We start from the raw sequence: 20,103 nt of genomic DNA, 5'->3' as shown, positions 1-20,103 counted from the left end.
CAAATCTCAGGTGTGGTCTAGGGCAGGTAACTCAAATCCCCCACTTTAGTTTCCCAACCATTAACAGAAATGAAGAGGGACTTCAAAATATTGCAAGGAATACATACAACTGGTTGTTCTTTTGTTATTAAATGCAGTTTTAGGCCATGTTCTTCTGCAACTAAGTGCATTATGCTTTGGGAGGGTGGAAGGTCTCATGCAGACCTGCAGCCTAAGCAGCAAGAAGGGCTGCATGGTTGGGTGATGAAACATAGTCTGCTTCATTTCGCTTGCACTGAGCCTGTCTTCAAGGTGGTCCTCAAAGACAGCCATCAGCAGAGCGGTGTGGCAGCATGCAAACATGCAGCATATGCACAATATGAGCCACAACTTGGTTTGTGAACATTGACAACTGGAATTGGGGGAAAAAATTACCTAGAGAAATTTGATTACTAGGACTAACACAGGCTCTCTCGGGTAACTGGAAAACCATAGTTTGTCAAATAGGTTGGTGATCTCAGTCCAGTCCTTGATGGATGAGTGAATGTCCATATTGCCATAATTACAATGACCCATGGACTGGATCAGCAGAAGCAGAGGCTAAAGGCTCAAACAGTCTCTCTAAACTGAGGTGTTTTAACGGTGAAGCCATCATTTCTGAATAAACTGGTCTCTAATCCATGAAAGCACTTCAGGAGTATTAGAAGCCAAAATAACTTGTTCACTTTGTCATTCAGCATCACAATCCTTGCACCAACTGTGCTTCACATTTCTAGTATTTTTACATCACTCACCAAAAACTAGGTGGAGAGACAGTGATCAAACATCAGGTAACACTCTAAGTAGAAGAAAAGGTGTATACAGAAGTGTTTGTTGGTAACTGGGTGACAGATAAATGCTTTATTAGCCAGGTAGCATACTGCTTGGATGACATTACCAATTCTTGAAGTATTTATAATGTGCCATTGAAAACAGAGAGATTTAAACTAAAATCTTGCAAAGGCTTAAAAACCACATGTTTAGCTTTACACTTTGTAGGTAGTTTCACTGAGGTCAATGAAACTATTCACTGTGGAAAGCTAAGAAGATGTGTAAATCTCTGCATCATTAAACATTTTGCTTGATTATCTCCCCAGGGACTGGAAACAGGGATTGGCAGCTATCACACATACAGGCTAAAATACCAGTTTGTGTCTTTGAATATTGGCCTAATTGAAAAACAGCACTAAAAATTGTGGAACAATCCTGGCCTTTTTTCTGAACTTGCAGTGGGTGCTGTGTGGCTACAAACTCCTCCCTGCACTCCCCCCAAACAATTGAGATTTGCTTACCCATGGCTAAGAAAAGTAGGTGTGTTTTGACTGGCAAAATAAGTATTTTTAACTGCTTTAAAAAAAGAAAAGAAAGTGTTTGACACAATGGGGCGGGGGGGGTCATGTTGTACAGACGGACGGACGGCTTGAAAGCAGACCCTCTGCGAGGGTCGGGAGGGTGCTGCACCATCGATGCTGCTGCTGCTGCTTCTTCTGCTTCTGCTTCTTCTTCTTCTTCCCCTCCCCCCCCCCCCCCCCCACCCGGCTGAAGGACCCGGTGGCCTCATCGTAAGATGCTGCCGAGGAGGCCAAGGGGCTTAACGGGTCTGGGGTCCCTGGAGGCGGCGCGGGGAGACGGGCGGGGGTGCCGCGGAGGCGCCGCATGGGCGGGAGCGGCCGGGGCAGCGCCACCGGCGGGGGGTGGTGCCGGTGCCGCCGCGGGGTGCGCGGCGCAGAGGCGGCGGCCGGTGGGAGCGGAGCGGGCCGGCCCGCCGGCGGTGCAGTGGGGCGGGGTGGGGAAGGGAAGGGATGGGCTGCGCCCCCAGCATCCACGTCTCGCAGAGCGGCGTGATTTACTGCCGGGACTCGGACGAGTCCAATTCCCCCCACCAGACCACCACCATCTCCCAGGGCACCGCCACGCTGCACGGCCTCTTCATCAAGACAGACGCGGCCGACTCCATCCCCTCCGTCCTCGCCTACCAGAGCCGGCAGCAGCCGCCGTCCTCCGCCGGTCCCCGCCGCAAGGAGCGCAGGGAGCCCGGCGCCTCCGCCCGGGCCAGGGCGCCCCGCTGCTGCGGCATCGAGGCGGAGACCCAGACCGGCACCGCCGGCGTCAAGGTAAACGGCGGCCGCTCCGGAGCGGGTCCCCGGTGGGGCTGGTACGGGTCCCCGCCGGCCGCGGCAGAGGGAGGACGGAGCCAGAGCGTCCCCCGCCTCCGCCGGGGAGGGAGATGGTGCCTCGGCAGGCGGGATGCAGCTGCGAGGAGCCGTTGCCCTGGTGCCCACTGACTCACCGCAGCTGCGGCGGCCGGGCCGGGCCGGGCCGGGCTGGCACTGCTGCGGGGGGGCCGCGCCGGGGGACGCCTCGCCTGGTGCCCCCCCGGGGGCGAGCGCCGGCCGCCGGGCCCCTCGGGCTCCCTCCGTCCCGCGCCCGCAGCCCTGGGGTGGCTCCGGGGTGCCCCTGTGCTGAGATCGCTCCTGGGGTTACGGCTGGGGGGAAAGGGTTTGTTTCGAGCCTGGAGGCCGATGGCAGGGAGTGGGCGACTGGGAGAGGTGTTAATATGCCGGAACAAAATCTCCCCCCGCTTAATTCTCCACAGCAAAAAGCCCGTACTTGACTGTTGGGTTTTCTTCATCCCTCTTTCTTCCTCCCGATCTGGTTAAAATGAACTGTTGCTGCTAGGCGTGGATGCTCAGCTGAGAACCGAACCGCTATGATTTGCGCACATGGGCAAATACGCCTTGCTGGTGTAGGGCGAGGGGATACTCCCGGGAGGGGCGGGCAGGGCCCGTGTCTATAGGGTCATCTCACTCCAAATGTGAAAAGCTTGGGTACCCCCTCAGTGAGTAAGGCAGGCACTGCTGCAACCTGCTCGTCAACATCTTCGCTTAAGTTTAGCAGTTAAAAGAGATGGTTGCTCTGGGTTTTTTTTTTTCTTTTTTTTTAATATCAGAGTAGATTTTTCATTAATTTCCCTGAAAGTTTTCTAAGGATTAATTTAGCTTTTTTGCCCAATTCCAAAGCTTATTATCAAAACAAATGTGTCATTATCCCAGCTGCGCCTCAGGTTACTTTTCTGTTGTACTAATAAAGCAGGATATCATGTCACAAAGTAATTCCATGGGCTTAAATAGATCCTGGTATTTTGTTATAATATAATTAAGAAATTAAAAGATTATATAATCTTCTTCTATAATTTAAAAAATCCAGAAATCATCTAAGGGAAACATAAGTGAGAGAGATCACAGGGAAAAAAAAAAAACCACCACCACAACCCATAGTCTGTTTGTTTGTTCAAATGCTGAGAAACTTGCAGAATTGTCTGCGGTTACATTGGTTGTTTTACTCATTCAGAAGCAGAACCTGCATAATCAGTGATAGGGACGAAGTCTGAGCAGAATGTATGGAATATGGTTCTCCAATAGTACCTGATAACAGTATTTATTCCCATAGAACTTAAAAAATGAAAAAAAACTTAGTTATTTTGGTACAGAAAAAGTGTCTAGCAATATCACATGGTTTTCACTGCTGAAGTGCTTGGTTGCACATATTAGGTGTGTTGAAATCTCATCTAACTATTTAGGGGACAAAACAAATACACGGGTCAAATGGCTGTTAGCACTATTACATATTAATATAATATTCTAGTTTTGTAACTATTTAACCCACTTAAACCATGCTGCTTCATTTGTCTTCATTTTCTGTTCTGAATTGTTCTTTAGTTGTTTACACAATCAAGTATTGCATTATCACATTTGACCCTATCTTTATGCAATGTTTTAAAACTCATCCGTACCGTAATATTAAACTGGCTTTAAAAGAAATCAACTTGTAATGATTTCAACCCGATCCCATGTCGCTTAAATTATATGGCTTACCTAAACCTTACTTTTTAAGTCCATCTAATCTGTATTCACTGGGGAGATGTCAGTGTTACAAAGACAATTTTTTTGTTTTGTTTTCTTCTCCTTTCCTTAATAAAAAGTTCTGAATTGTTCAGAGCATTCAGATGTGTTGGTCGCATCCTGCTCACACTGGTTATGAGTAACCATTCAGCAGTTCTAGCGTTATGCTGGTTTTGGCTGGGATAGAGTTGATCTTCTTCACAGTAGCTAGTATGGGGCTCTGTTTTGGATTTGTGCTGGAAACAGTGTTGATAACACAGGGATGTTTTAGTTACTGCTGAGCAGTGCTTACACAGAGTCAAGGCCTTTTCTGCTTCTCACACCACCCCACCAGTGAGTAGGCTGGGGGTGCACAAGAAGTTGGGAGGGGACACAGCCGGGACAGCTGACATCAACTGACTGAAGGGATATTCCACACCATATGACGTCATGCTCAGCATATGAAGCTGGGGGGAAGAAGAAGGAAGAGGGGATGTTCGGAGTTACGGTGTTTGTCTTCCCAAGTAACCGTTACGCGTGATGGAGCCCTGCTTTCCTGGAGATGGCTGAACACCTGCCTGCCAATGGGAAGTAGTGAATGAATTCCTTGTTTTGCTTTGCTTGTGTGCGTGGCTTTTGCTTTCCCTATTAAACTGTCTTTATCTCAGCCCACGAGTTTTACCCTTCTGATTCTCTCCCCCATCCTACCGGGGGTGAGTGAGTGAGCGGCTGTGTGGGGCTTAGTTGCCGGCTGGGGTTAAACCATGACAAGTGTGTGTGCGTGTTTCTTTGTGGATCTCAAAAGCTTGGTAACAAATATCTACAGGTTACCTGACAAAGATCTTAAGTGGACTTGTTAAGTATTATAAGATGTGTCCGCATCCTAATATGGAATAGGACCTACAGTTTCTGGTGCCCAGCCATATGCTATGTTACTAAGGTACTTGGGCAGAAACACTTGAGTAAAAACCAGACGTTCCTTGCCCACATTCCCTCCTTAATAAAACCAAACAGTATCACAATAGCAAATAGTATTAATATCTCAAACCCTACATCAGCTTTATATAAAGATACAAGGCATTTAGCTTACATCACTGAAGCATAACACTGAGCGTGAGATGATACTGAGTGTATAATGGCTGCTTGACCCATCACTCAACTATTGCTGGTTCTGAAATGCAACAGTACCAGCTGTTTAGCAAGAAGTAAACAGCTTCTTGAATGCTTCCTTGGGGATTTGAAAAGGTAATAAAAGTTCACTTTATTTATGCATATGTATTAAAAGATGTACAAATACATCTTTTATTTATGGCCAAATACAAATCTTAAGCAAAAGTGTGTGCATAGATACGCTTTTCTTGAACATCTTGATACTTAAACGTTAGCCAAACTTAAAGACTACAAGAACAAACAAGTTTTAAGGCTGTTGTTGCTAAAATACAGCCTAATGGAGGAAAAAAAAACCCTCGGCAGTCTTCTATTGATTACTTTATCTTATTTTTCTTCTTGAATTGACAGGAACAGCAGGTGTAATGGTTTGGTTCTTCTTATGCTGTGTTCTTTGTGGAAGAGAAAAACCTGTTTATGAACCTCTCTTGAAAGTCAGTCACACTAGGAACAGGTTTTGACAGTTTTCAGGCTTTTCTAAAGCAAAATAATTATTAGAAGCAAAGCTCAGAAATAAGAAGAAATACAATGGGACAGTATTTCTTACCAGTGTTGGTCTGTGTTAAGTTCCAAGGTGGAAGCATTGAGAAGGATGTGCCCCAGTAAGTCAAGCACCTAGCTTTCACGAGTTGTTTTTTTTTTTAAACCTGGGGGAATAGGGAAAAGGATGCAGCTGCCAAATACAAATATAAAGTGGTATGGTGAGCATTGAGAAATCCAGCTCCTGAGAGAGTTGCATCAGGTCCATGGGTCCCAGAGAAACGCAACCCTAAGCATTGCCTTGATTTCAAATACAGTTCTTCTCTTTAAAGCAGTATCATGTGTAAGAAAAGTCACTGTACTTCTTGCACTTTTTGTTTTGTTTGAAGTGTACTACTGTTTAACTGGTTGCTAGTATGTTCTGTAGAACGTGGAACATGCCAGATGTAGGGTAAACTTGGAAAATAAACCTCCCGACTCTGTAACTTAGTGTGATGAAGGTCCGTTTCACAACTCAATAGGACACCTAAGACATCAGAGTCCTCTTGAACATACTCTGGGGCTGCAAAGCTGGCAGAAAAAAATTTGGGCAGGCCAGAAAATGTTGAACTATGTTACAGTGCAGAGCCTTTTTAATTTAGGCTAGCTGTTCTCTGAGAGGTGCTGGCCTGAATAACTCTCACCATAAAGAAAATTGCTAGTAGAGAAGTGCTTTTCTTGGACTAAGCCCAGACTTCTTAAATAAATACACTAAAAGGACTTTTGCAAAGATTTGCTGCTCTGTATCTGACCTTTCCATTCCTCCTTCAAATGGTGCAGGTAGACTTCAACAAGCACTGTAGTTGTGCTCTTAAGCAACGCTAGACAGGAGAAGTGTTACAGAATGGAGAAAACCATTTCTTCAGAAAATAATAAACCACTTGGCAAAGGAAACAGAGCAGCCTGGTAAATTAAACTTACTTGGTATTGAGTCACACAACATTCTGGACTTCCAAAACTGTTCTGAGTGATAGGCATTTATATCATTGAATATAAAATGCACCTTTCCCACCCACCCACCCCCACCCCCTTAGTTTGTATAAGAAAAGAGAGGCGTTGGAAGCTTGTAAGAGAAAAATATACCTCAACCATTTCATCATTGAGAGTCAACAGGTGTCTCAAGACCTCTACTCCCAGTAAAAAGTCCTCCAGTAAAAAGTTATTTTGGAACATATGCTTTCAGTGCCCAAAATACCAAACAGTTTTAGGTAAACTGAGCGTTAGTAGCATCTGTTTTCTACTTTGTACCATTTGCTATGTGCAAAATGAGACTCTGAGGTTTTACCTTCCGGGGAGCTTGATGTGGACCTTTTGACAATTCCTAATACCCCATGATCATGCTGAATGCAGAGCAGAGGGATTTCAAATAAAACTGACCACACAGCTGAAAGATGTAATGCAAGCTGAGAAGTTGTGCCATATACCCATGCCATAAGGCATGCTCTTGGGATGCAGGAGATAGATAGGTTTGAATTCCTGTAGCTGAGAATGCTTAATGATCACTAGGGTGTGATACAGAAAATGGGCGCATAGTTTCCTATTCCTCTCCTTCAGGTGAGGAATAGTCTAGTCATCTATCACACTTTAAGTAGTGGTTTAGACAGCAGAGTAATTAAGCAGGTTTAGGTTGTGAAACTAAACTTCACACCTGCTGTGCAGGTAGTCTAAGAGAGAGGCAAAGCTACCAAACATCTCTTGCAGACATTTCCTGTCAGCTGGCTTGAGTGCCCCCTCCATGCTGTCCAGGAGAGTAAGATTGGGTGAAAGTGTAAGTAGTGGTGTGAAGGGGAATGAGAGATGGAAAAGAAGCCGTGCTTTGGGTTAAATTTTTCTCTTGCGCCACCTGCACCGCTGCCAGATCTCAGGGTACTTTACTTTCCATGTAGATCATTCTCTCTCTGTATTTTCTGTCTGCCTGTTGGTCATTCTTTTTTTTTTTTTTTTTAAACATTCAAGTCTGTCTCAGTTACAGGGTTTTTCAGTAAGGGTGAAAAGTGAAAGATACATGGTGTATGTGAAATTTGTACAATTATCTTTAACGTACATGTAACTTTTCTAAAATTGCCTTCAGCGAAGCCTGTATGTACCTGCATGGTTGCTAGGAAATAGCATGTGAAGTGTTTTATGGTGTAGCAGAGTTTAACTCTTTTTGGGGAGTGTTGTCATGGTAACCAAACCCAGTATTTTCTGGACTTCAAAATAAGTCAATGGTAGGAGGATTATGGCTTCAGAAAATCAACAGTCACCTTTACCAATGTAAAGATAAATGTATGGAGCATTGTGGAACATAGCATGTGTGTTTGAAGTGCATCATTTTGTGGTTGAGGGCATGAGCTTACAATAATGGCTGCCACCTGATGATCTCTTGTGTAGTACTGTCTCCCTCTGGCCCAGTTTAATAAGTGCATTTCCAGCCCAGTAAGTCACCGGTCTTGTAGGGCAGCAACGGCTGACTGTCCCCTTGCTTCTCTGAGGGCATCTTCTTTGAGACAATTCTCACATGCCATAAAGTATGATGAGCTCATTCTATAGGAGCTCACACAACTCCCCCAAAACACTGGTGCTTTTGGCTTGTGAAGCTTGAGTCACCTTTCCTTTCGTGTGAGGAAGAAGTGCTGTCCAGAGATACATTATTAATTCTGAGTAAGATGGCATGCTGCACAGCCTTCTGGAGGTAGTGTCTAGTGCAGGTAACTTTCTCCCCTTGAGAGGACCTTTAGTGCATTTGCTCATGAGCTTTATTTTTCCCTTGCACTTCAACCATTTGTGTCCACCACCACCCCAGACTTCAGCATCGAATTATTTATAAATGTCTTTCTCACTTGTATTGTTAGCTATACAAGAACAAAATGTATTAGAGACATTCTGTTCCTTTGGATTACCTCTGACTCTGTGAATAGACAGTTACTCTGGAGAATTGGTAAAAAAAGTCCCTGAATATCTCTACCCACTGATTTGGCCATCCAGTGAATATAGAAAGGGTGGAGCTTAGATTTATGCTGAGAAGCCCCTCAGCTAAATGCTGCTACTTTAGAATCAGTCTCAATATTAATAATTAATGTTAATAATGTGAGTTACTCACTTTGAAAATACAGAACTAATTTTGATGTAGATTTACAGTTCATTGATCTCTTGTCCTGGATTCATACTGCATTTGAAGAGGCAGTGTTCTTTCTAAAAGGATGGGAAAACTGGACCAATGTCAGTTGGTTTCATAGGATGGAAGAGTGCAGCAGGAATTGCAAAGATCATAGAATCACTGAGGTTGGAAAAGACCTGTAAGATCATCGAGTCTAACCGTCGACCCAACACCACCACCCACTAAGCCATGTCCCTAAGTGCCTCATCTACACGTCTTTTAAATACTTCCAGGGACGGGGACTCCACCACTTCCCTCGGCAGCCTGTTCCAACATTTAACCACTCTTTCAGTAAAGAAATTTTTCCTCACGTCCAATCTAAACCTCCCCTGGTGCAACTTGAGGCCATTTCCTCTCGTCCTATCGCTAGTTACTTGGGAGAAGAGACCAACACCCACCTCGCTACAACCTCCTTTCAGGTAGTTGTAGAGAGCGATGAGGTCTCCCCTCAGCCTCCTTTTCTCCAGGCTAAACAACCCCTGTTCCCTCAGCCGCTCCTCATAAGACTTGTTCTCCAGACCCCTCACCAGCCTCGTTGCCCTTCTCTGGACACGCTCCAGCACCTCGACGTCCTTCTTGTAGTGAGGGGCCCAAAACTGAACACAGTATTCGAGGTGCGGCCTCACCAGTGCCAAGTACAGGGGCACGATCACTTCCCTACTCCTGCTGGCCACACTATTTCTGATACAGGCCAGGATGCCATTGGCCTTCTTGGCCGCCTGGGCACACTGCCGGCTCATGTTCAGCCGGCTGTCAACCAGCACCCCCAGGTCCTTTTCCTCTGGGCAGCTTTCCAGCCACTCTTCCCCAAGCCTGTAGCGCTGCATGGGGTTGTTGTGGCCGAAGTGCAGGACCCGGCACTTGGCCTTGTTGAACCTCACACAGTGGGCTGAGGCCCATCGATCCAGCCTGTCCAGGTCCCTCTGCAGAGCCTTCCTACCCTCAAGCAGATCAACACTCCCGCCCAACTTGGTGTCGTCTGCAAACTTACTGAGGGTGCACTCGATGCCCTCGTCCAGATCATTGATAAAGATATTAAACAAGACCGGCCCCAGTACTGAGCCCTGGGGAACACCGCCCGTGACCGGCCGCCAACTGGATTGAACTCCATTCACCACCACTCTCTGGGCCCAGCCGTCCAGCCAGTTTTTTACCCAGCGCAGAGTACACCTGTCTAAGCCGTGAGCCGCCAGTTTCTCTAGGAGAATGCTGTGGGAGACGGTGTCAAAGGCCTTACTGAAGTCCAGGTAGACCACATCCACAGCCTTTCCCTCATCCACTAGGCGGGTCACCTGGTCATAGAAGGAGATCAGGTTGGTCAAGCAGGACCTGCCTCTCATGAACCCGTGCTGGCTAGGCCGGATCCCCTGGTTGTCCCGCTCATGCCTTGTGAGTGTCCTCAAGATGAACCGCTCCATAATCTTCCCCGGCACCGAGGTCAGGCTGACAGATCTGTAGTTCCCCGGATCCTCCTTCCGGCCCTTCTTGTAGATGGGCGTCACATTGGCAAGCCTCCAGTCGTCTGGGACCTCCCCCATTAACCAGGACTGCTGATAAATGATGGAGAGTGGCTTGGCGAGCTCCTCAGCCAGCTCCCTCAGCACTCTCGGGTGGATCCCATCCGGCCCCATAGACTTGTGAGCATCCAGGTGGCGTAGCAGGTCATTGACTGCTTCCTCTTGGATTACGGGGGGTTCATCCTGCTCGCCGTCCCTGTCTTCCAGCTCAGGGGGCTGAATACCCTGAGGATAACTGGTCTGCCTGTTAAAGACTGAGGCAAAGAAGACATTAAGTACCTCAGCCTTTTCCTCATCCTCGGTGACAATGTTCCCCCCCGCATCCAATAAGGGATGGAGATTCTCCTTGGCTCTCTTCTTGTCATTAATATATTTGTAAAAGCTTTTTTTGTTGTCTTTAATGACAGCGGCCAGATTGCGTTCCAGCTGGGCTTTTGCCTTTCTCATTTCCTCTCTGCACGACCTAACGAGATCCCTGTACTCTTCTTGAGTCGCCTGCCCCTTCTTCCACAAGTGGTAAACTCTCCTTTTTTTCCTGAGTCCCAGCAAGAGCTCCCTGTTCAGCCAGGCCAGTCGCCTTCCCCACCTGTTCTTCTTACAGCACATGGGGACAGCCTGCTTCTGCACCTTTAAGACTTCCTTCTTGAAGATCATCCAGCCTTCCTGGACCCCTTTGCCCTTCAGGACTGTCTCCCAAGGGGCTCTCTCAACTAGTGTCCTGAACAGGCCAAAGTCCACCCTCCCAGAAGTCCATGGTTGCGGTTTTGCTGGCCCCCCTCCTTACTTCACCAAGAACGGAGAATTCTACCATTTCATGGTCGCTAAGCCCAAGACGGCCTCCGACCACCACATCTCCCACCAGTCCTTCTCTGTTTGTAAACAGCAGGTCGAGCGAGGCACCTCCCCTGGTAGGCTCCCTTACCAGCTGTGTCAGGAAGTTGTCTTCCACACGCTCCAGGAACCTCCTAGGCTGCTTCCTCTCTACCGTGTTGTATTTCCAGCAGACATCCGGGAAGTTAAGATCTGGACTCCAGCACACAGAATTCACAGAGAATGCAGCCAAGTGTGAGCATGCGTATAGATATTATGAAATTGTGTTTACGTAAGAAATCTAAAGAAACAACAGTTAGCTGAGAGGCTCTGCATTAATAGGGTCAGTAATGTCCACTGCGAGGTAAGGCAATGAGCTGAAATGGGCAGAATGGAGTTTTGAAGCAATGTAGCTATTGGAAAACAAGCTATTCAACAGCTATTTATAAGCCTAGGACAAACTGTGCTCACAGCAAGTTTGCATGTAGAGCTGTAACCTGTTAGATTTAATTACAACTTATTTGATTATATTTGGAGGGACAGGGTCTGATTCCTTTCTCATTTTATGCATGATTTAATCAAAATAGTGATATACTTACCAGTGGCATACATTTTAGTACTATAAAAAAATTAGCTTAATTGAATGTGGAATTGGGCACGAGGTCTCTGAAGTTAGCTTTGGAGCTGCTTCCAGCCCTTCATTTTCCCTTTGCTCTTAGGTCAGCCATTTTGCCACAGGGACAGCAAAAGAGGCTTTCTTCTTCCCCCGTCGCAGATTTGGAAGGCTGTCCGAAGGCACTGTGAACTTGAATGTTGTCAATGATTGTCCTTCTCCTGCAGTTATGTTTAATAATCGTCATGTCCATTTATGAAATGCATCGTATCAAGCCACTGTGCTAGGCAGAAAACCAAGAAATCTCTTTTAGAAGAGGAGGGGGGAAATGAGGCTTTAACTTTAGTGTGTGTTCATTTCCAAAGTGAATCAAATTTCTTTTGAAACTCAGAGACCCCAGGGTAGGTGGTAACGTGGTAGCTAGGGTGTTTTCTGGAGATGAGACACCCAAGTTCAATTCTCTGATTTGAAAGAGTCTGAAGAGGTTCTCCCACGTGAGTCCTCTGCCTTCTGAACTGTTGGCTATTGTGGGTTTCTCTTCCTCTTGGCTCTGAGATGGCTTCCCTGAAATCCATCCCTTCCAAAGAGTCCTGTCCTGATGAATCACTACTTCCTCTTGTCGCAAAGCAAGATGTTTCCTCAACAGCTGTTTAATTATATTGGGAAATAACACAAGCTTTCAGGAAAAGATGGTATGTGATTTTATTCTGAAATGGAATTCACATGTGTTAAATGGTTAGGGCTGTGTTTATGTGCCAGGCAGTGTTGTGACTTGTGGAAGAGGTGAGTAACTGCCACGTCGAACACCTTGCCATGGCCTCATTTCAGGCTGCTTCCCTTTGCCTCAGACTGCAAAGTGAGGGAGGTCAGGATAGCAAGACATCTCAAAAGTTTTGATTTCTTACATTCTTGTGGACATGGTGCGGTGGGCTGTGGACATGGTGCAATGGGCTGCAGCTGCTGGACAGCGCTCCCGTCCCCATGGAGCTCTGGACAGCGGCCGCAGTGTGCTGGTGGAAACCTGGGAAATCTGTGGCTATCTTTGTTCCAGAGGTTTTTGCAGACATAAAAAAGGTCAACTAGAGTACTACAAGGGTGCAGAGTACTATGAGGGTGCAGTGGATGGTTAGAGAAGAGATGGATGAAGTGAAGATCTGAGATGAACTAAGCAGAGTGAGACCTCATTGTGTCAAGTGAAAAGAAAGTAATCAATCTAGCCTAAGTGGGTGTGGTTGTGGAAGGAGCATCTGTTATGGGCTGGAGGAGGCTGGGACAGAGGCTTAAGCCAAAGGGAGTGGAGCTGAAGGGGCACATGGGTAGAGAGGTGTTTTTGGGAAAAAAAGATTTGTCTTGGTGGCACGGGATGCCAATGATACTTGGAAGTCTTGAGGAGATATGATGTCTGAATCTAGTGATTTCTGTCCAGATCTTATAGCTACACAACAAAAATGTAGCTTGCAACTCAATGCTAAGAAATTTTGTGGATTGTAGCAATCGTCTTGAACATGCTATTTTTGGAGTTTATTTGTGGTAGTCTTAATGAGCTTCTAAAACAATTCAATCATGTATTGGTTTCACTGCAGCAGGAAATGCATAGATGGTGTTCTGTGTTACAAAGTTGTAGTAATGTATCCACTGCTGCCTAAAGTCACCTAATACTCTCTGCTTTTCTGTAGTTTTGTTTCCCACCCCATCACAACAGCAGGGGACTCCTAAACATACGTAATTTAATATTTGAGAGCAAGAGAGAAATACCTAATATTTGTCTAGGCAAACTGAAGTCTACTAACCGGTCTGTTTGCCAGTGCAAGCTCTATACTCTTGAAAGGAAAAAAATTCTTAGGTTCACGTGTTTTTTCTCCTTGTCTGGAGTACTGCTCCAGACAAACCATGCTGGTTTGTTGTGGTGTCGTGATGGTTGGGGGAAGAATGTTGGTAGCTAAATCAGTGCTTTTACTATAAGACAGGAAAGGGAGTTTGCTGGGAGGGTCATCTTGTCCTGAAGAGAGCTTTAACAAAAGGGGGGGACCCAAAAAACAAAACAAAACAAAAAACCTACCCCCAAAAAAACCAAAACAAAAACAAAAGCAAAACCCCAAAACCACCAATCAGGGCATAACAATCAAAATTGTTGTAATATGGAGATACTTCTGGTACAACTTTGTAAAATGACAGCATGCACTCCTATATTCCAGGCACAAATAGGATATTGCCAGGAGAGGACTCACACAGTATATTAGCTCTGTGGGTCTGGTGCATGGGAATGAATTTAATCTTAATGGCAGTTTTTTCTTTCAGAAATGACTTTGTATAAATGTTGTCACTTTATTTGGTGCAACAGTTTCTTTGGTGCATTCTGGCATTTTTGCTCATTCCAGTGTGACAGAGCTACCTTTTACTACTCTGGTCCTTCAGGTGGGCTTGGAGTGAGCAACAGAACTTGTTTGTTTCTTACACCATTAGTAGATTGAAAAAACTGTGTGTTGATAGATATTACTAAAGATTCAAGCTCAAGACAAGAGTTGTGCCAGTCTTAAAAACAATATATTTAAAATTTCATCATTTTGACTTAGATTCTGTGCATTCTGGTGTTAGAGATATCAGACTTTTTCTCTCAGGTATGAAGCCAGATGTTTAAGAAAGTGAAATATCATAAAATTATTAATACCATAAAAACTAGTGGGACTGATCAGTGTTACACTCAACCAGAAAGCATGAAGATATTCTATGACCTCTGGTAAGATCCTGCAGTGAATTAGATCTACATGCTGCTCTTGGGGGTTTGGGCCCTCATGAACATATGTGGAACAGTCTTGTATTTCAGTGTGTTCCTGGGTTTTGTCCTAATACCTACCATTTTGTCCCAACACATGCTTATAGAGTTCAGGAAGAAAAACTAGCAGGTAGTGAGAAAGCCTCTTAAAAAATAGTTAAAACCAACAGTTTTAGACTTTGGGCTTACATGTGCTTGTTTCTTTCCTACCCTGTCAACTCAGAAGGTTCCTTTGTTGTGTCTTTGCAGATACACATTAACTAGAACAGCTGATGCACATACAGATCTTTTTTGCCCTCTGGCATTTTAGTGGCTTAGGGACCATCCATACAGTTCAAAGAGTTCAGTACTGAATCATCTTCAAAGAAAGGAATCATTTTCATGGGTTCCACCAGATTTATGCAAGAGGCTATTTTTAGATCAAGAATTCTTTTCCCCTTAGAGCTCTAAGACATCTGTGGCCTCGCCTTAGATTTGAAAAATCTGCTGTGCTGAAAGTAACTCCTTTAAGGCCATCCTTTCATGTTCACTTTATTGTTATTTTTCATTTGATTGCAAATAGTCTGCAGATAGCTTAAAATTGAAAAGGGCCCTGCACTTCTGCGGCTCACATGTAAAGTCTTATCAGAGAACACTGGTTTCCTGCACGGTTAATGCAGATGGTTGCCTGTAAAAGGATGACCCTTAATTACCATGCTCATGCTTATTCTCTGGTGTCAATACATAATGCAGTTTACCTATCCAAGTCTAAGATGTGTGTATGTTTACAAATTGCTATTTTATGATACACATATGGGTTTTGGCGTATAGCATGTTCAACAGCAATTGAGTAAAGAATGTCTTCAACATATCTTGTTTTATTCGGGAACTCGGGTAGTATAGCTGCACAGGGTCCACTGGAACAAAATAAAGGAAAATGGAGGCAACTTGCTCACAGTTGCAAGGTGTTTCAGTTTATGTTACTGATGTTGTAAAATGGATACTAGACATATATGATCATCCTGGAGTTTGGGCTGGAGAGCTACTCCTATGAGATACTGTCATCAGGCAGATTTAGGAATAGCTGAGTGGTAAAGAGCAGCAATAAACTTTTGCGCACTTCAGAAACTTTTAGGAGAGAGATCAGGTTAACTCTGATTGTGGACATGCACTGTAAGAACATTTAACAGAGCCAGCCAGCTTTCTAACAGAACACGAGGACATGAAGAAGATACATGTGATTATTTTTTAAGGTGTTTACCAAGAAGTACTCTGGATTTTTTGTGTATCACTTCTTATCATTGAAGGAAGAACAGCATTTTATTTCAAAATCCAATGAAAGAGCTTAAAATACAAAACAGTGTTCAATGATACAACAGTAAAAACTCTGTACCTTTTTGCACTTCCAGCCCCAGTGCAGAAATGTGCAATTCATACATGTGGTCTGATAAAAATGGCCAAATTCAGAAGTCACCACTCCATAAGTTAGGATGCAAATCTTACTCCTGGAAAGACTCCATTGACATCAGAGAGGTGAAGATTTCGCCTTTTTCAGATAGGGAGATAGCAATGGGCAAAAGGCTATTCAAATTTTCTGAAAATTTCCCCATGTTTTATTTTTAATTAAATAGAAATAAATGATTTGGCCCTGATATCCCCTTTTCTGTTTAATGGGCTGTCAGGGACCAAAACAGCTGGCAGCATATCTCCCACACAGCCCTTAGCTATTTTAGTTGTAGTTAGTAGTTGGGCTGGGCAGTGCTGCTTCTCCGAATGCCTCGTTCCTAACTCTCCCTGATAAGTGTTCAACATTTCTTGATGAATGAAGGAGGTAGTGGCATGGCATAGGTGCAACATACCAGATTTGCATCACTTAGAGATGTCGACAGTGCTTCTTGCCACCACTCCCTTTTGTTAATCTGCCACTCTCTCTTCTACAGGATTTTCATGTTTCACTCGTTCTTTCAGCATAGGATCACTGAAGAGTATAGTCTGCCTTCTTTGGATGATGTGCGATCCTTTTGTATGTTTCTATGCATACTTGGTGTATGCTTGTCTGCAGGTTGGGTGAACCATCTTCTGGTATCTCCCCTCCAGTTTTGACTGGTTTTCTCCCCCCCCCCCCCCCCCCCTTCGACTAGTTGCAGAGGTGTTTCCATTGCTGAGAATGGGATCAAACCAGGATACTTTTAAATGTGTGGACTTCTTGGTTCTTTTTGGTCACAGTTCACATCCTGTGTCTACCAGCTGCCAAATGTCTTCATTCATTCTTTGATGATCAGTTATGTTCTTTCTCACTCTGGAGGAAAGCAGTTCTGCCTATTCCAAGTATTATCAAAACTGATGAGTATCTGACAACAGCAAGCATATCTTCTTTTCTGCTACCAGCCTGTCTGCCATGGACAGGAAAAAATCATGGCACAGATGTGTGACTTAAAACAGTACTTTCGTTGCTGCCTACCACAGGATTAAGCGTAAAACAGGAAGGGTAGTCTTCTGTGCATCCTCTCTAAACTCTTTCCAAATTTTTGCTGCTTGTCTGCTCAGAAATTTGCTTGGCAACTGACTTGTATGCTGATGGGAAGTTAGTGGGAACTGGATTTCCTCCTTATTTGGAAATGTCACTTCAACAAGAGAAATATTTCAAAGATAAAATTCTGGAAAAATGTTTCAAGTCAATCAGAATTTACTATAGTCAATCTCAGATTCTGTTTATATTTTGATAAAAACGTCCACCTGATTTACTGCTTCTTCAAGAAGCTTTACTTCTAATAAATGAAAATTTTTTGGTGGCTGGGAGGATCCAGCTAGAAAATTTCTAACTGTCTGGCAATGCTAACCTTGATCACTTCACTTCATGCTGCAGTTGGGAGGTCCAAAGATGTGTTACCATAGAGATACCCACAGTAATTTAAACCAACTTTAAATTACTAAAGCTTGAGGGCTAACAATTGCAGCAATATTAGCTGTAAAACACACACTAGGAGGCTGGATATATGCTTCAGCAGCTGGCTGTACTGACTACACCTAACTACAGCCCGATGATGTATGCTTTTGAGGTTGGAAGCACAGGACCAAGATCTCATGGTTCTTGCTGAGACACAACTAGCCTTGTACTAAGGGGCCTGACCAGGTGCCTAAACGCCTCAGTTGTGCCACTATTGTAAAGGACAAGTAGGTGGCCTTGGACAACTGGATCAGATCAATAAAGGCCCAGTGGCTCCACAAATGGGATTGCACTGCTTGCTGCTGCTCTTCCTCCTCATTTGGTAACTGGCTTGATTTTTGTTTTGGTTTTTGCAATGATGTATTTTGCATCCTTGGTAGAGGTTGCACTGTTAGATCAAAATTCAGGGTAAAAAATAGAACGAGTCATTATTTACTCTTCTTACCATCAGCCATAACATCACTTGTGTTGTTACAGATTTGGCTTCGCTGTCTGTGTTTAATGCTTGCAGATGTGTTCAGTGAGCACATGTGGAAATGGAAAATTGTTCCCTTTGAAGGAAAAGAAGTGAAAAGAAATGAAGTGGAGCGCTAAGGTGAAGAATTTAGCAAGCTATCTTTAAATAAATATGGTTTCTGACTTGGTATGCATCTGAGTCCAAATCAGTCAAAAGAAGCCAAGCAAGGTTTTAAATTGGACTAGTAGACTGTTACTCGATCCATTGTTGTTATGTTTCTTTTCATGGAGAACCTAGTCATATGAGGAAGCATATGAATGAAATGCTTACCTGATACTACTGTCAGCAACAGAAAGGTAAAGTGAATGACAGTCAATTGTGTGTGTTCTGCTGTACATAAAAATTCATGGAGACTTCTATACTGCTTCATGCTGTACACATTTCTGTGATAAATAGTAATCTCAGACAGAAATGTCTGCAGTCTACCTTTCAACAGCAGCATAGACAATTATTAAACCAAGCCATGTTAAATAAGATAGATGCTTTTTTAGCTGTTCATTTTCTCAGAATTAGTCTTTTCACTAGAGCTCACTTATAAATCCTTGCCAAGTAGAGTGTATTTATTCTTTCTGTACACAGTCACAGCATCTTCACCAGTCTTCCAAGGATAATAAAATAGTTTGTGGCAGGTACCAGTGAAATTACTGTGTTCATAGTATAATCTAGTTACTTGAACCTGCGTAAAATTTCATTGCAATTTATAGCGTCTTATGCAACAAAGAAAAACTCAATTAATGTAACTGGCATGCATGAGAAATGAAGGAATAGCTCTTATTTGCTGTGAACATAGGGAAGGTTTCTATTCTAACATCACTTTTTCACTTTCTTAATCTGATAACTTGTTTGACAACTACAAAGTCATGAGTTATATAACGTGTAGAAATAGGGTAAACTTTTTTTCTGATCTGATATAGGCAAAGTCAGTTTGAGACTTCTGTGTCCCAAGTTCTGAGATGGTCTGATGTCTCTAATGCTGTGGCTTTTGCCTCCCCCGAGATGGCTGGCTGCAGAGAGAGCTCCTGCTTTGCAATGAGGATTCCTGCACCACCACAGAGGTTGGTCTCAGTGTCGCCAAGTGGGAGCAAGCTCCTAGCTGACGACTCCTTGGCTGCAAGGATAGTTCCCAATCCAGAGATGAAGATCCCACTCTGCAGAAAAATGAGAACTGTGTGTAGAGTTGCTTTTAGTTATCCTCTGAAATGGATGTATGAAAATATAATATCTGAAAACTTCCAAATGTATATTCCTTAGCTGGCTCATGGTAAGTGTTTTGAGGCAATCATATTTTAAATGTGGTGAGAATGACTGAATCTTTTAAAAATATTTCTGCATACATTATGATTGAAATTAAAATACCAGATTAGGGAATTACTTCTTTTAATTTTTATTTTTATTGGCAAAGGATATTTGTTTGGGCTGTTTTCATAAAGTGAGATATAAAAAATGCCAGTTAATACAAATGTACTTCATTAGAACTTTTACGGGAAGAACTGTATCTGCAAATATATGCACCTTTCTACTAGAAGTTGCGAGAGAAATTAAAACACAAGAAACTTCTAAAACATGAAATATTAAGTATAACCCAGCAGTCAGACTTTTATGGGGAAATGGCACTTTTTCAACATTTTGTATGTATTCATTTCACTTTTTTAAAAAATTGATGCTGAAATGGGTCAACAATGCATGCTCTTGTAAACTCCCTACAGTTCTTGTCACTAGCAAAATGACTTCTCACCTTCTTGCTCATCTTACTGCTAAATTTTTGGGGGGCTCCTTTTCTAAGGTCTCCCTAAAATCCAATTATCCTAATTGGATCCAAGAAGCAGCATTCTCAATTTCTGTAGGGAAAAAAAAATCACTGGACAAGATGCACGTAAGTGGTTTATCAAGACCACTTTTCTTTTAGAGTACACAAGGCAAACTCCTATTTCAGAACAGATCTCTCTGCAAGATAAGTTCACCATGCTGACTGTTAAATTGCCTTAAAGGCTATCAGAGCTGTTGTCACAGAGCTACTGTAGATTCAGGGATATGTTGATTCATGCTAACTTTGAAAATATGACTTTATCTACCTTGGGGACTTAAAAATGGCTTTGCTTTATTTTTAATGAAAATTTTCTGAGTAATCTGTACCTGATACACAGCAGTTTCTGTGAAAAACATAATGACTGCAAATTACAGAATGTGCCTTGCTTTACAGCTATATATACAAAAAGGAGGTAG

General features: G+C 43.7%; 1 protein-coding gene across 2 annotated transcripts in view; it reads left to right on the top strand.

Annotated features, from left to right (window-relative positions):
• Window positions 1-1,805: 1,805 nt before the first annotated feature.
• Window positions 1,806-20,103, top strand: part of PDE8B (phosphodiesterase 8B) — an 88,513-nt gene continuing 70,215 nt past the window's right edge. Inside the window, exon 1 of one of the 2 annotated variants that reach the window (XM_076363237.1) lies at window positions 1,806-2,132. In XM_076363237.1, the coding sequence (XP_076219352.1) occupies window positions 1,821-2,132 (312 nt within the window). In that variant the 5' untranslated portion in view covers window positions 1,806-1,820. The remainder of the gene's footprint in view (window positions 2,133-20,103) is intronic. The other variant, XM_076363238.1, reaches the window with a different exon arrangement.

The sequence above is a fragment of the Aptenodytes patagonicus genome, chromosome Z, assembly GCF_965638725.1.
Source record: "Aptenodytes patagonicus chromosome Z, bAptPat1.pri.cur, whole genome shotgun sequence".
Taxonomy (NCBI): Eukaryota; Metazoa; Chordata; class Aves; order Sphenisciformes; family Spheniscidae; genus Aptenodytes; species Aptenodytes patagonicus.
Note: the sequence above shows the minus strand (reverse complement) of the source record. Positions and strands in the feature narration are given on the sequence as shown.